Source organism: Aptenodytes patagonicus, chromosome 1 (genome assembly GCF_965638725.1).
Source record: "Aptenodytes patagonicus chromosome 1, bAptPat1.pri.cur, whole genome shotgun sequence".
Classification (NCBI taxonomy): domain Eukaryota; kingdom Metazoa; phylum Chordata; class Aves; order Sphenisciformes; family Spheniscidae; genus Aptenodytes; species Aptenodytes patagonicus.
Window position 1 is genome coordinate 94,955,420 of NC_134949.1, and position 14,301 is coordinate 94,969,720.

Sequence of the window (14,301 nt, forward strand, 5' to 3'; positions counted from 1 at the left end):
GGCGGGCCCCGGGCTTCTCTGCGCCCCCGGAGCCGCAGTGCTGCGGGGTGAGAGCGCGGGCGGGAGCAGCGTACCTCTTCCCGCCCGCCGCAGGAGAGGGGTGTCTCCGGCCTCCTCGGTCCGGCGCCGCCGCGGTGAGCCAGCGAGCTCACCTGAGCCCCTGTTCCCGGGGAACCGGGCTGCAGCGGCTGCAGCAGCCGGCGCAAAACGCGCGTGCGCCCGGCGGGCGTTCGTGCCTCCAGCCGCATCCTCGGTGGTGCCGAGCCCAGCCCAGCCCGAGAGCGGCAGGGCGGCTCCGGTCCCGCCACGGGGGCTAGGCGCCGAGCTCGCTGGGCGGCACGTTTGTGCGCTAACGCAGGATTCCTGCGGCGGTGCTGCTAGTGGGTGGGTAAGAGCGGGCGTGGGGAGCTCTCAAGCCCTGATAGCCACGGGCCGTTCTCCCTGGCCAGGCGGAAAGGTTCAGCAAGCACTGCCTAGCTCCGACATACAGACACCTTATGCCATTTTAGGTGTTACACGTGTAGGTGCACGCGTACACGTAGAGTCTCCTGAGCTGGTTGGGTACCTTCTCGAATGCTGTCCAAAGAGGGTCCTTTAAGAATGTCAAAATGTGATGGCTTAAAATCCTGTAGAAAAGCAGCGGTAGAACTGGTCGAGAATGACGTATCATTTACTATTCCGGTACTGATGGCCGGGTGGTCGCGTTGCTTTTCTGCATCATCGAAAGGACAAACTCCCCAAGACCTTCCCTTAGCACGGGGCCACGACGCGCGGTCTGGCTCCTGTTGGACAGGGCAAGTAGATAGCGGCCACAGGAGCGCGGTACCCGTGTCATGCAAAAGCTCCAACTCTTTATTAAATAAAAAAGGTATTAAAAATACTTTTAATAGTATTTTGGGGCCAGGAAGTCTAGCAATTAGGATCTGCCCCTCTCTGTGACTGACTTGCGCCGTGTGCTGGGGCAAGTCACTTCACCGGATCTGTGTAAAATGGATTCCCCCCTTTTAACTGGATTCCTGCGTTTTCAGCGAAGGAGGGCTGTGAAGAGCCCTGCGGTGTCGGGGAGCAGCGGCTGTGCCTCGGGGTGGGCCCGCGGGGTAGATGCGGTGTCCCGCTTCAGCCGGGTCACGGCGGGACTCTTCCCTCTGCCCGGGACGAGGGCGTCCGCGCACCCCCTTCGCCTCGCAGGCTGAGACCGACTGGGGGGGAGGCCGCCGGCCGGGGGGCGGCCGCAGAGAAAATGGCGGGCGGCGAGGCCGGGGAGGGGGCGCGGCGGGATGAGACGGCGGGGCGGGCCGGCGGGGAGGGGGCATGGGCATGGCCGTGGTGGGGGAGGGTCGGGCTGCGGCTCGGGGCTTCTCTGCCGGCGGCGGCTGTGGGGGGTCCGGGGCGCTGAAACCCGAAACCTCCCGCTCTGGCGGCGGCGGTGACGGCGGGTGGTGAGTGCGGTGCCGGCGGCCGTGGCGGGGCGGGGGGCAGCGGGAGCGGCGGCGGGACCCGCTCGCCGCCGGCGGGACTGGGGAGGGTGAGGGATGTCTGGGGCGGAGGACCCTGCCCCCGCCCTTTGTTCGCTGCCGGAGGGAGCGCGGGGGCAAAATGGCGACCCCCTCCCTCCCCAGCCTAGCTCCAACTCGGTGCAGCTGGCTTTGTGCGTGTGTGTGCACGCCTGGGCGGGCTGCCCGCAGAGCCGGGCAGGGATGGGATGCTCCCCCCGCCCCGGGCTGCCCTGCCCTGCCCTGCCCTGCCCTGCCCTGCCCTGCCCTGCCCTGCCCTGCCCCGGACGGGCCACCTCTCCTGGAGGCCGCCTTCTCCCTCACCAGGGTGCAGCAGGGCCGTGAGGAAACGGAGAGCGCCAGATGTCCCGAGCGTCGCTAGCGTAGGGAGCGGCTGCAGCCCCTTGGGGGTAGCCGCCTTTCCAAAACCTGCACCAGTCAAAAAGTATTGGAAAGGCTCACAGAGGTGGTGCAGGCATGTTTAGAGAGAAACTTGAGGAGAAGCACTTACGCAGTCGGCAGACAGCTTCACTAGAGAAGAGCTAAGTTATGTTTTACAAAGCACGGCCCAGTAATGTCTTTAATTATGCTCTTAGGAAGGCACAGATAAAAATGGGAAAAACACGGCTCTTCAGCCTGACATTGCTGCCTAAGGCCACGGCAGCCACGCAGACAGAAGCGTTTCTGTGAGTACTCCTGGCCGTTTGGGAGTGATGAGTGAGCACAGCCACAGAGTTAGTTGAGATAACTTTCCCCGAGTCCCTAATTTCCAAGAAATGCTAATATCAACTTTATATTAATTGGTGGACTCTTTAGTTTTCTGGTTTGCATAGTTGCATTTTCGGTGGTGTTTTTTCTTCAGTGTGCTGGCCTGCAGATGGGTGCAGGATTGAATGAAGTAGATAGTAGTGCCTGTTGGAGACAGCGGGGAAAAGGCTGCTAAGGAATTGGGAGAAATATGAGGTTTCAGAAAAAGGTTGTGAGTCAGTGGGATGGATGCTAACACTGAGAAGTCAGGGGTTAAAGGTTCTTAAACATTTCTGTAGGGTGGACCACGGCTTAATGCACAGAAGTGTCTTTCGAACCTCATGTACAGAAAGCCAGTTCCCCCAGTCCTTTGGTATTGGCAGTAAAATAGAATCACCGCTGTAGCTAAGGTGATTATGAACATAGAGAAGCGATGTTAGGAGAGTACGTGCAATGATCCCTGAGTCTTTGAATGTTACTTAGCAACTGTTAAGAAAGAGTCAGCAGTGTATGACTAGCCAGGCATCCACAGACCACCAGCAAATGCTGCATAGGCAGAATATAAGGTAACAATCAGGATAAACAGGCAGAATTTAAAAAAAAAAAAGTTTCTTTTTTTAAAGTGAGAGAACCAAAGACTGATAGTGACATTCTGGTTGTTTCTTCACAGCCTAGATGAAGGGACTGAGTGAGATGCACAGCTGGTAAGTAGGGCTTAGAAACAAGTAAGATCCTTAGAAAATTTTAAAGTAAAATGTGCTAATTTTCTTCCTTGTTTCCCCCCTCCACTTCTTTTTCTCTTTTAGACAGTTTCTTCCCTGTTCTAGGCTTGGCTCTGTCACTGACATCTTTGGTGTACCCATAGGCAATTTCCTGCCCCTTCGCTTTGCCATCTAAAATGGTTTCCTGCATCCTACAGGTAAATTTTAATTAACACAGGCAAAAGAGCCTCCAGTCTTTGGAGAGAGTTTGAAGAAATCTTGCCTGAATGTTTCTGAGCATTGTTCTGCTTCTAGCTGCTCAGCATGTCTTGGCTGCTCCAGCTCTGCACGCTCTGACCATGAGCAGCAATTCCTCCCTCAGCAATGTGAAGGGCCTGAGGAACCTCACCACGCAGGAAGACGGGGCAGTCAGAGTAACAGAGTCCATTGCTATAATCGTCATTGCTATTTTCATCTGTTTGGGCAACCTGGTGATTGTCGTCACCCTCTATCGGAAGTCTTACCTTCTCACGTTGAGCAACAAGTTTGTGTTCAGCCTGACCCTCTCCAACTTTCTACTCTCTGTACTGGTGCTGCCTTTTGTTGTCACCAGCTCCATCAGGCGGGAATGGATCTTCGGAGTTGTTTGGTGCAATTTCTCAGCCCTGCTCTACATGCTGATCAGCTCAGCCAGCATGCTTACTCTTGGACTCATAGCTATAGACCGGTAAGCAGCTCTTTTCTAATGAATTGTAACGAATTGCATAGTCATTCCATAGAGTGACTCGCTGGCTGTTCATAGAGTTGCGTACAGTTGTAGTGGATAACATTGCATACTGTTGTGGTGTCATTTTTCCTTCAGCCCCTTGTGAAATTTTGATACAGAACAGAAGAATGTGATGTCATCAATAATGCAAAATGCGGACATGCATCTAGAGTTTTTTAAAGCTGTTGATGGTATAATAACATACTACTTGAGAAACAAGAAATAATGACTTAAAATTCCAGATTATACCCTAAGCATGCACTCACACATAGGGACAGATTTAATAGCTGCATGTGAGCCTTCAGCCAAGTTTTACAATCTTGCCTGCAATGATATGTATTTTTACATGTAATTATTTTTATAAACAGGGTCCCTGAGCCCGCTTCGAGGTTTGGAGAAAAGAGAACTAGATATCAACATCATTAAAATATGTTCCTTTTTTTATTGTATGTCTTTTGTGTTCCTGTTGACTCTTTCTTTTCTTGTCCACCAGATACTATGCTGTCCTGTACCCGATGGTTTACCCAATGAAGATAACAGGCAATAGAGCAGTGGTAGCTCTTGTGTATGTGTGGCTACATTCCCTTATTGGCTGCCTCCCTCCCCTTTTCGGCTGGTCGTCTTTGGAGTTTGACCAATTCAAGTGGATGTGTGTGGTGGCCTGGCATAAAGAGGCTGGCTACACTGCCTTTTGGCAGATCTGGTGCGCGTTGCTGCCTTTTGTGGTCATGATGATCTGCTATGGATTCATCTTCCGCGTGGCAAGGATTAAGGCCCGCAAAATCCACTGTGGTAGTGTTATCATTGTGGAGGAGGACTCCCAGAGGAACGGGAGGAAGAACTCCAGCACCTCCACGTCCTCTTCTGGCAGCCGAAGGAATGCTTTCCAAGGGGTTGTCTACTCAGCCAACCAGTGCAAAGCTTTCATAACCATCTTGGTTGTCATCGGTGCTTTCGTGATTACGTGGGGGCCTTACATGGTAGTAATTACATCAGAGGCACTTTGGGGAAAAAATAGTATTTCCCCTGCCTTGGAGACATTAGCTACGTGGTTGTCCTTTTCCAGTGCCATTTGCCATCCACTAATTTATGGACTGTGGAACAAGACAGTGCGCAAGGAACTACTAGGAATGTGCTTTGGGGATCGGTATTATCGCGAGTCCTTTGTTCAGCGGCATAGGACATCGAGGTTATTCAGCATTTCCAATAGGATCACAGGTAAGGCGCATGGCCGCAAAAGACACTCTTCCTTAATACCAGTAAGAGCAAGGCTTAATGTCTGTGTGTGCTTGGCATGTATCAGGGCTCTGTAAACAAAGTGGGATGTTTCTGGAGGTTTCAGCAGTCTTTTGTTCAGGTTATCATGGACACTTGAAAGGAGGAATTTTCTTTTTGTGGGAGTTAACCTCTTTCTCCTACTCTAGTAAAATCTTCTCTGCCAGAGAAGACATAATGATGGGGTTAATAAAAGTAATTTATTTTCTTCTTTTCTCAAGCATTTCCTTTCATGTGCCTACCGTTTTGTGTTACCCAGATTTGAGCACTACCCATAGTACATTTTGCAGAACTTGTTCTTTGATTCCTGGCTTTAATGCTACAACTCTTTGAGATTCACTAAAGTTACACTGGTGTTACTATTTCTGTAAATTCAGTTTTTAGGCTTAATGGTTGTGAAGAAAAGGTCATAAAGCAAAACTATGTAAAAGAGTAAAACTATTTGATGTCTCCCCAAGTTGCAGGCTGAGCGCTTTTTTGGTTTTTTGTTTTAAAGTAGCAATGCAACAAAATTCTGATTTTTGATAATTTCCCTGGTCCTGTTCAGAAGCTTCCAAAATAGAACATCTTCACAGGGTTCCTTGGGACATTTCATGCAGAGGCAGGAACAGAAGTTATTTAATTGGGGAGGAAAATCTAAAATGCAGAAGGAAGGGGAGAGCAGCAAGGCATCAGTTATCTTTTCTGCAACCTGAGATCACTGGGAGAGACTCCCATCTAAATGAAAGAGTTCTGCAGCTGCAGCCACATTACAAGCTGCAGGAGCTTTGGCAAATCTGTATCCAGGAGATGCTACGGATGAATACATTGGGAACTGGGGTAGGAGGGAAAAGATGGGAAATCTCTCTCTTTCCAAGTGATAAGAAGCTGACAGCTTCAGATTTATTGGGTGTATTAGCTAGAGGCTGATAGGGAGGGGAAAAAAAAAAAAAAACAGCGAAACCCGCAACAAAATCTTGAAGTGGGATCCAAAGACAGCACCTTTGTAAGAATCCTAGAATCTCCTCCCTTCTTGTTTTGGGGATTTGAAAGAAGCCAGGCGCATCAGTGCCCCAGCCTTGCCCATGAGCTTCCTGCCGCACTAATGGCCTGTCACAGCTGCTGGTGGCTACCAGCTTATTCTCTGTCTAGCAGGTGTCTGGCAAAAACATCTGTCTGAGTGCATATGCTCTGTGTTCAGCCTGGCTGGCTGATAAAACACATGCAATAGCAAAAAGAGTGAGAGGGGAGATGGTGCAGGTGGAAAGGAGGCTTGCCGTATGGAAAGACTCCGGGGATACCTGAAAGCTGTTGACTGGATTTCTAAGGTTGAAAGTCCAGATGCTGTGCACTCCGGATCAGCTGGCTGGGTGAGTTTTATACATAGAACAGTAAATAAGGCAGTAGAGTGGGAAGAGGTTTTTACTATTGTAGACCCCTTAAACATTCATTGTGTGATGAGAATTAAACTCTCTTACAGATTTGGGACTATCTCCTCATCTCACTGCCCTCATGGCAGGTGGGCGGCCATTAGGAAACAGCAGCAGCACAGGAGACACAGGTTTCAGCTGCTCACAGGATTCAGGTAACTAAGTCTCTTGCTCTCTTTTCTTGGGCAGAAGATTGCACTTGTAACTTGGCAGAACTCTCTGGGATAGTCTATTTACACACAGATGTCTTGGTGGATGGATGACATGAAGCATCTGTTCCAGCTGTTACAACAAAACTGCTGCAGTTGCTTTTTTCCTTCCTTACTCTCAATATATTTACCTGCAAAATACTGTTTACTCTAAGGAATGATGATCCTCCCTTGATAATGTGTCCTGGGAACAAGACTCACTGCTTTTGTGCCCTTCTCCTTTAGTTTCTATCGTTCTTCAGGGACTTTCCTGTATCCGCAAGGAACAGAGCAACAAAGTGCTGGGGAGAATGTGGTTCTCCGTTTCCTAGTTTGTAAGAGACCTTGTCTTGTTCATCCTGCAGTGTAAACATAAACACTTAGGATGGTTTCAGCTTATGATTGCATCACTACTTAAGATCTCTCAACTGAAGATGGTTTGGAAAAGGGAAAAAAGAGTTCTAATGGTAACTTTCTATCCAGAACTGTAGCTAGATTTTTCTTGCAGTTAGTTCAGCTACCACTCCTTAACTGCGCTAGTTACTTTAAAGAGTATTTCTGCTCTAGAGACACCAGAGGGTGATCTTCTGACATTTGCCTGGTGTTAGAGGTTTGTTTCTTATTTTTGTAAAAGAAGTCCATGGAGCTGGGATTTATTTTGGTAGTTGTTTTACGCTGGTAATTTTATGCCTGTTGTGGGTATTCTGCAGCTGTATGGGATAAAGGAGAATAGCATCCTGGTAAACCTGCCTCAGTTAAGAGGATGTTGTGTTATCATCTTTTGAGGAACGGTACTGAGCAGTTTAAACAAATGGACAAACCAAATACCTACCTAATGCTGTTAGGAGTGCCACTGTTTGTTATGGAGGGGGTACAGTCCATAGCCTGGGAATGGATACACAGTGATCAGCCTTGTGAAATGCTGTTTCACGGGATGCCTTTACTGTGAGGAACTAAAGACCAGGAACTAAAGTCTTAGTCTCTCTTCAATGCTGCCTTCTGTAGTACATGATACTGTGGCCTGTGAGGCAGTTGCAACTTTACCTGCCTTGGTAAACAGAAGCTGGGCTTTTTGTGTTGTGAAAAGCAGATGAAGTAGTAGGAGAGGAAAAAATCCAAGTGGTGCCAGCTGGTTACAAAATACTAAAGTGGGAGACCAGAGTCCTGGTTGCTAGAAATGCTGCCTTAATATCAGTTATTCCAAGGACAAAGATCTGCCCTGTAAGAATAAGAGGCTAGTCTCTTCACTAGCCTTATTTGAAAAAATGCACTGAACTAGTGCATTTGAAAAAATGCACTAAAATTCTGCTCCATGGAAGAAAGTATCTCTTTCTTCCTAGTGCCACCCTTCCATTGCACACCATGTTTCTGAAGTGGATTCTGTACCCTTGGAGATCAGTAAGAGTCTACTGTTTTCAGTAGACAGCCTCAAACCCAGCTGATGCACAGAACAGCACAGAAAGTTGTTAGCTGATTTGGGACTGTGTATTAGGGCAGCAGCTCGTTCTCTTTCTTGTGTGCTGGAGGGAGGTGTATGACAGAACACAAAAGTTTCACCTTAAAAAGTTTAACACTTTGCTGTATCACAATGAATTGTCAGCAAAGAGTAGACCTATGGAGCAGTATGTTGTCTAGAGGTACACCCCCCGCCATGCCTTTGTCTCGCTTTCTGTAAAATGGGCACTGGAACACGTTCCTATTGCAAAAAGAATAAATTTGGGGATCAAAAGCAGTCAAGTGGCTGAAGAGGGATGTGAAGCCACCATCTGGAGGAGTTATGAAACCTGCAAAGGCTCTTTGTCCTAGGCCTGTTGTCACACCACAGGAGTAAATGGACTGATAGTAAAGTGTCACGTATCGAGTGTGTGCAGGCTGTGTCTTCCAAGAGCAGCTTCCCTGAGGACTGCTCACTCAGCGCTGTCCTAGTGTCTCCCCGAAGTGCTTGCTCCGCTTCTCCCTTACACAGCAGAGACCAGCATCGCGAGGGAGGACTAGGATGCAGTCTTGCCCTTTGTGTGAAAATATTGCAGAGATGCCTAGATAAATTTCTTTGTGCTTGTAAACTCTATTTTATATTAGAAAGGTGCAAAGCAACTGCAGGGAGGTAAAATAAAAAAATCACTCCTAAACTGATAAAATGACTCATTGGACAAAAATCATTCCTAACCAGCAAGGGATTTTTCCCCATTAAAATACACTTCAAGAAAGTCAAAATAGGTTATTAGAGACAGACTAAATTGAACAGAAAAACTCTCCAGTTCACATTTCCATCCAGGTCTGATTACAAATGTGACGTTTGGCAGCTATGGTCATCTGCCTCTCAGGTAGCCATTGTGAGCGTCTTGTCTTCATCAGGAGATGGGGGAAGTTGTCCTCAACTTCACCCTTTATTTACTGAAGGTAAGGTTTCACCTTTGTCTGCTGTCCTATTGACATTACAAGCTCCGCAGCTGAGCATTTCGGAGCTGCTTGAGTTTTTAGATGGCTAATGAGAAAAGATTTCCAAATCCTTTCAATGAAAACTCTGACCTCATTCTTTTTCTGTGCAGTGTTTAATTCAAGCTGAAATTTTACTCACAAAAGCTGGGTTTAGACATCTTTTGAAGGAACTGCTATAGAATGAAAGGTTTTTGCCACCGCTTAAATATTGTATCCCAGTGTTAGTCTGTTTTGCTTGAGAACTCTTGCTTTGTTTCAGGAACAGATGCAATGCTTCTTGAAGATTATAGCTCAGATGGCCCTCATGCCCCACACTGCATCTGTCCTCCTCGAAGGAGGAGTTCAGTGACGTTCGAAGATGAAGTAGAGCAAATTAAAGGTGGGTTTAGGGGTAAGTATGGAAATGCGCAGAACCAACTATATTGCCTGCTCGGGAAGCCTCCCAGGACCTTCAGAATTGCCTTAAAACATACCTGACCACTGGTCATCTTGACATACCTGACCATTCATGCAGGTACAACAGAAAGTAAGATCAGGTCTTTCTTCCAGTTCTCAAGTAGCAACAGAGAAGGACAAGATTCAGAAGTTGGCATTCCCTGCGTACACATCATTTATGTTGCACAGCAGTATCCCTCTGCAGCTCCACTCATCTGGTGGCTGTTGCAGTCTGTTTTCTGTTTCTCAAGGAATACTTTTTCCTGCCCTTATACTCTGATTCCATTATCCTGGTGTTTCTCATTTGCTGCCTCCTCCCAACTTTGTCAGTCACAGACTTGAAATTCTTCCATTTACAGACTTTAATGGTTTGAATGTAATTTCATTCTGTTTCACTTACTTTTTTTTACTTAACTTCATTTACTTTGCTGAGTATGTTTCTCAGCAGATATGGGTGAAAAATAAATGAACCACATGCACTTTTTTTTTCAGTCAACTCACTTGTTGATTCTGTGCTAGCAAAGTGTTGCTGTGATACAGATACGTACAGATATGTTTGCCATATCTGTAAAATACGGCAAACAGTTTCATTTAAGCTGATAGTTACAATAATATGGTCTAGAAGACTTGATAATAACAACTGAATTTCCTGAACAATAAATGATTGTGGATAGTACAAAAATGAGTAGAATGCCTTTAAGAATCAAGTAATAATAAAACCTGACAGATTTTTATGATTCTGAAATAATGAGAAGACTCTTTCTGTGGAATTTTCTCTTCAAACATCTTGGCAAAATTCACTCTTGCCCTCTTCCCAGCATGAGCTGATTATTTCCTTGGACAAAAACATTACCGTATGTTTCCCATTATCTTTCTGAGTGATTATGTAGGGGCAGGCTTTTTTTTTTTTTTTTTGTGCAGTTCAGTGAAAGAGGGAGGTCTTAGTGCAGAAGTTCCCCACAGGTTTAGCAGTTCTCCCTGGCATGTGTCAGGGTTTTTGCGATCTCTGAGATTTTAAATTATTTCGGCAGCCTCATGGAAGGATTACATTTAGGATGAACACCTGTGTTGCCCAACATGTTGGTGGGTAGAGAATACCTCTCTAGATGCTACAAAAGCAACTACATTAATGCTGAAGGGCAGGTGTATCCAAGGTAATAAAAGGTTAGGAAGAAGCGTACTACTGTCTGCAACTGCAGTCTTCAACCTCTCCTGGTGTGGAGAGCTCTGCAACTTCCCCACTGGAAGTGGAACTGGGTCCCACAGTGTGGCTGGAACCAATCTAAGCCTAAGGACAGCAGACTGGTGATTTTAATCACGACTTGGAAGAAGCCCTTGGAATCTGGGGACTGTTAATCCATAAACACAAAGTCTGGTGTTTGCTGGGCTTAAAACCTGTTATAAAATAGCTCTTAAACTGCACTGTTCATGTCAATGAAGTGCAAGATCTTAGTCCAAATGCACTGAGAATCCCTGTAAGGCTGTAAGTTGTGCTTACAGCAGAGGAAGTACAAATTGAGGGTTCTGTTCCCGTCTTCTGCATGAATTCTTGTCTGATGCCAGAAAGTTCCCATTGTCCCTAATCCTGGACTCCACGTAGTAAGCAGAAACCAGGCTGTTGACTTCAGTTGGGTACAAATTCGGACCAATAAAATTCTGTGTGCATAGGTTCAAGTTCAGAAAATCACTCAACATACACTTAATTCAAAGTTAAACATATGTGTATAAGCACTTTGTTTCATTAGATCTTTTTTTTTTTCCCCGCTTGAATTGGAGGTAATCTTTATCTGCTTGACCTGTCAAGGTCACTCTGAAGCTTTGTGTTCATAGAATGATTTAGGAACCCCAGGTATTGTCGGTAAATGTGCTCTGCAAGGTAGTTATTTTGCAGAAGGCATGATCATACCTTTACAAAAGGATCAATATTAGTCTTCAAGTATTTGCGCAGCCATGCTGATCAACTTAATTTTCTGCTATGTTGCCTTTTTTTTCAGAAGCTGCAAAGAATTCTGTTCTTCATGTAAAAGCCGAAGTCCATAAATCTCTGGACAGTTATGCATCCAGTTTAGCAAGAGCTATTGAAGCTGATGTAAAAATCAGTTTGTTTGGGGAAGATGCTTTACCAGGAGCTCTGTTCCCTGTACGGACTCTTCCAGGAAGCAGTGTGAACACACGGCGTGGTATCAGGCCCCATGCTAGCCAAAGACTTCAGTTGCAGAGCATCGATGAAGGGAGTGTTTGACAGGAGCACTGGTGTAAGAAAACAGAGTGAAACCACTAAGCGGGACCTACTACAGCTGTTACTGTTTTCACAGAACCAGGATGCCTTGTCGGGATGTTTTCAGTGTTCTTTCAACACTTGAAAACCAGCTGAATTCTGGTACTTACATCAGCATTTTACAGCAGTATTTGTTTACTGGTTAGGGTGCTATTGACTCTTTTGTGCCATGTCTTAAATCTTATCACACAGTGCATAGGAATGCAGGGTTTGGTTTCATCGACCAGATCATTAGTCTGTCGAATCTTGGGTTCATTATTGGCCAAAGTGGATACAGGAATGAAAAAGGAAAAGTATGTGCAGTGTTTAATTCATTATTGCATTGATCCTTTTGACCACCAGAATAATCAGTTTATCCTTGATAGCTGGAGTGCTCTGATGTGCATTGGATACTACATACAGCCTTACTGTCACAGACTCTCAAATGATGGAGCATGGACTTCACTAAGGGACAAAACCTGAACTTTTCAGAGAGCTCATGCAGATTATGGTCCTACTTACCCTTACTAGTGGATATTTCTGGCTGTTCAGCCATCAGAATGCCAGATCTGAAACTGGATTGTGCATTGCTTCTGCGTTACGACCCACCAGCTTCTCTAGGTGTAATGGGTGGAAGCAGACCTGTGCTGAAAATACGACAGAGAGTGGTATTTGAGGAAATCATCAATGCAGAGTTCTTAGTTTCTCTGAGAACTTCAATTCACTTCCCCAGTTTTGCCTTTACTGAAAGGGCACTCTACGGCTGTGGTAATCTTGACAGAATATAAATAAGGTATTACCACTTTATAGTCAGGATTCATCTATCTAGAGAGAAAGGTTCTGAGGTTTTTGGGTTTTTTTTTAATCGTGAGGGAATGTAGTATTTAAGCAATAGTTACCTCAGTGCGTATATTTCTTGGAGTATTAATTCATTAAGCTCTAAAATAAGAACATTTGGCACTTATATTGCACTTTGCATGTTCTTAAGCACTGTACAGACATTACCTTGTTAGGCCTTTGTGAGAGGGTCGGTCAGCCCTGCTTGCCAAAGAAGGGGAACTCGGCAACAGTCAAGCTGCTGGCAATGAAACATGCTGCAAAGGTGGAAAGGTTTATTACAAAAAGAGGGATGAAGTGGATCATAGGAGAATGCCCGTCTTCAGGAACCTTTCTGTGCCTTCCCGGGCTGGCCCCTTCCTTCCTTTGTGCGGGTTACAGCCCTGCCTTACTGCTGCTTTCAAAGAGAGGGAGACATAAGCGAGTAGGATAACTTCTTGGGGTGGATGTCAGTAGCAAATTTACTTAAGGACCAAGGATTTGCATTTGTTTACTCTCTGTCTGCTCCCCCCTGCCTTCACCTTTCCCCAGAAGTGGTTTATATGAGTTTTTGCTGCAGACTGGAAATTGGGGGCAGGATGCTTCCGTCTGGGCAAAAACTGGGTGTACGCTTGTTAAGTTATGGCTGTGTGCGACTTACTTGGAGGCCTAAAAGCAAACTGTTTTTGAGGCAGAGCCTCAGTCCAGTACTGTATTTAGACATCCTATTTGTCTGTGTTCCCAACAAAGAAATATATTTCAGCACAAGCTTACGTCCATCTCTGGACAAAGCAACTTGACTTTATGAACTAGGCTGAATCCCATTACATTCCCATGTAAGATTTAACTGCATGCTTAAAATTCAGTACATGGTTTGCTGATTAAGAACAGGCTGTTAAAGCAAGAACACTTAACCACAAGTAAAACAGCTCTTTGCATAAGGAATGAATACAGGAATGAAATGACTAATAACGCTGAGGTCCTCATTCCTGTATTTTTTGCTTCTAGTGTGTTAGCTAATTGGCACCTGTGGGCACTCATTACAAAAAAATAATTAAAAATCCCGGTATTTGCCAGGAAATGTCCTGCACTGAGGTCATTATTGCTATCATTAACATGACAGTCACAGTTGCTCGTAGTACTCGGCACTGCTTAAGGTATACGCTTGCCTCTGGTGGCTTGAAGTATTTTTGACTGCATCCCTTTTATTTCTTATTCCTGCTTCGAAACAAGCTGAGCAAAGTTGTCGCTGAATGTGAAAAGGGCACACGTGAGTAGGAATGCACTGTGCCGGAGTGAAGTCGGTGCTCGTCAAAACCGGTGTGTATTTAGGAGGAAATATTCCAAGGCACATGTGAAAGCACAGAATTGTTAGTATTGTGTAAAAAGCACGTTTTTCACACAGGTACTGAGCCAAATTCAGCCTTCAGGCAGGTCAGTGGAGTTGCATCAGTTTACACCGTGACTGAATTTGGCTGTCAGTGTTAGTTTCACTAATCCGTTATTTAGTGTAATTGTCATTAGTATTTTTGCTAAACACATTATAACCCTTCCGTAATTCTGTTATTACCAGAGGCATTATCTCACGTGAATTGTCATTTGCAAAAGCAGCTATTAAGAAATGCACACGTTTTGTAAAACTGTATTCCCCGTCTCAAATACAAAAGAAGAAAGCCCCGTTTCCAGCTTCTGGTGGCCCACGGTGTTTGTTTATACAACTGTTATTTCGACTTAAGTTTATTTTTAAATAGTTTACTTTTAAAAGTATATTGAAC

The 14,301-nt window shown here is 45.8% G+C and overlaps 1 protein-coding gene across 6 annotated transcripts; it reads left to right on the forward strand.

Annotated features, from left to right (window-relative positions):
* Positions 1 to 7: 7 nt before the first annotated feature.
* Positions 8 to 14,207, forward strand: GPR161 (G protein-coupled receptor 161). 6 transcript variants are annotated; one of them, XM_076349553.1, is made up of 8 exons: positions 1,019 to 1,084; positions 2,911 to 2,944; positions 3,047 to 3,159; positions 3,257 to 3,668; positions 4,201 to 4,925; positions 6,442 to 6,546; positions 9,278 to 9,409; positions 11,448 to 14,207. In XM_076349553.1, exons 4-8 carry the CDS (start codon positions 3,301 to 3,303, stop codon positions 11,693 to 11,695), a joined length of 1,578 nt encoding a protein of 525 aa, XP_076205668.1. In that variant the 5' UTR covers positions 1,019 to 1,084; positions 2,911 to 2,944; positions 3,047 to 3,159; positions 3,257 to 3,300; the 3' UTR covers positions 11,696 to 14,207. The 6 variants fall into 6 exon arrangements, with proteins under 6 accessions (XP_076205677.1, XP_076205668.1, XP_076205660.1 ...); XM_076349545.1 differs by lacking the exon at positions 1,019 to 1,084 and adding an exon at positions 1,385 to 1,439; XM_076349562.1 differs by lacking the exons at positions 1,019 to 1,084; positions 2,911 to 2,944 and adding an exon at positions 8 to 47.
* Positions 14,208 to 14,301: the final 94 nt, after the last annotated feature.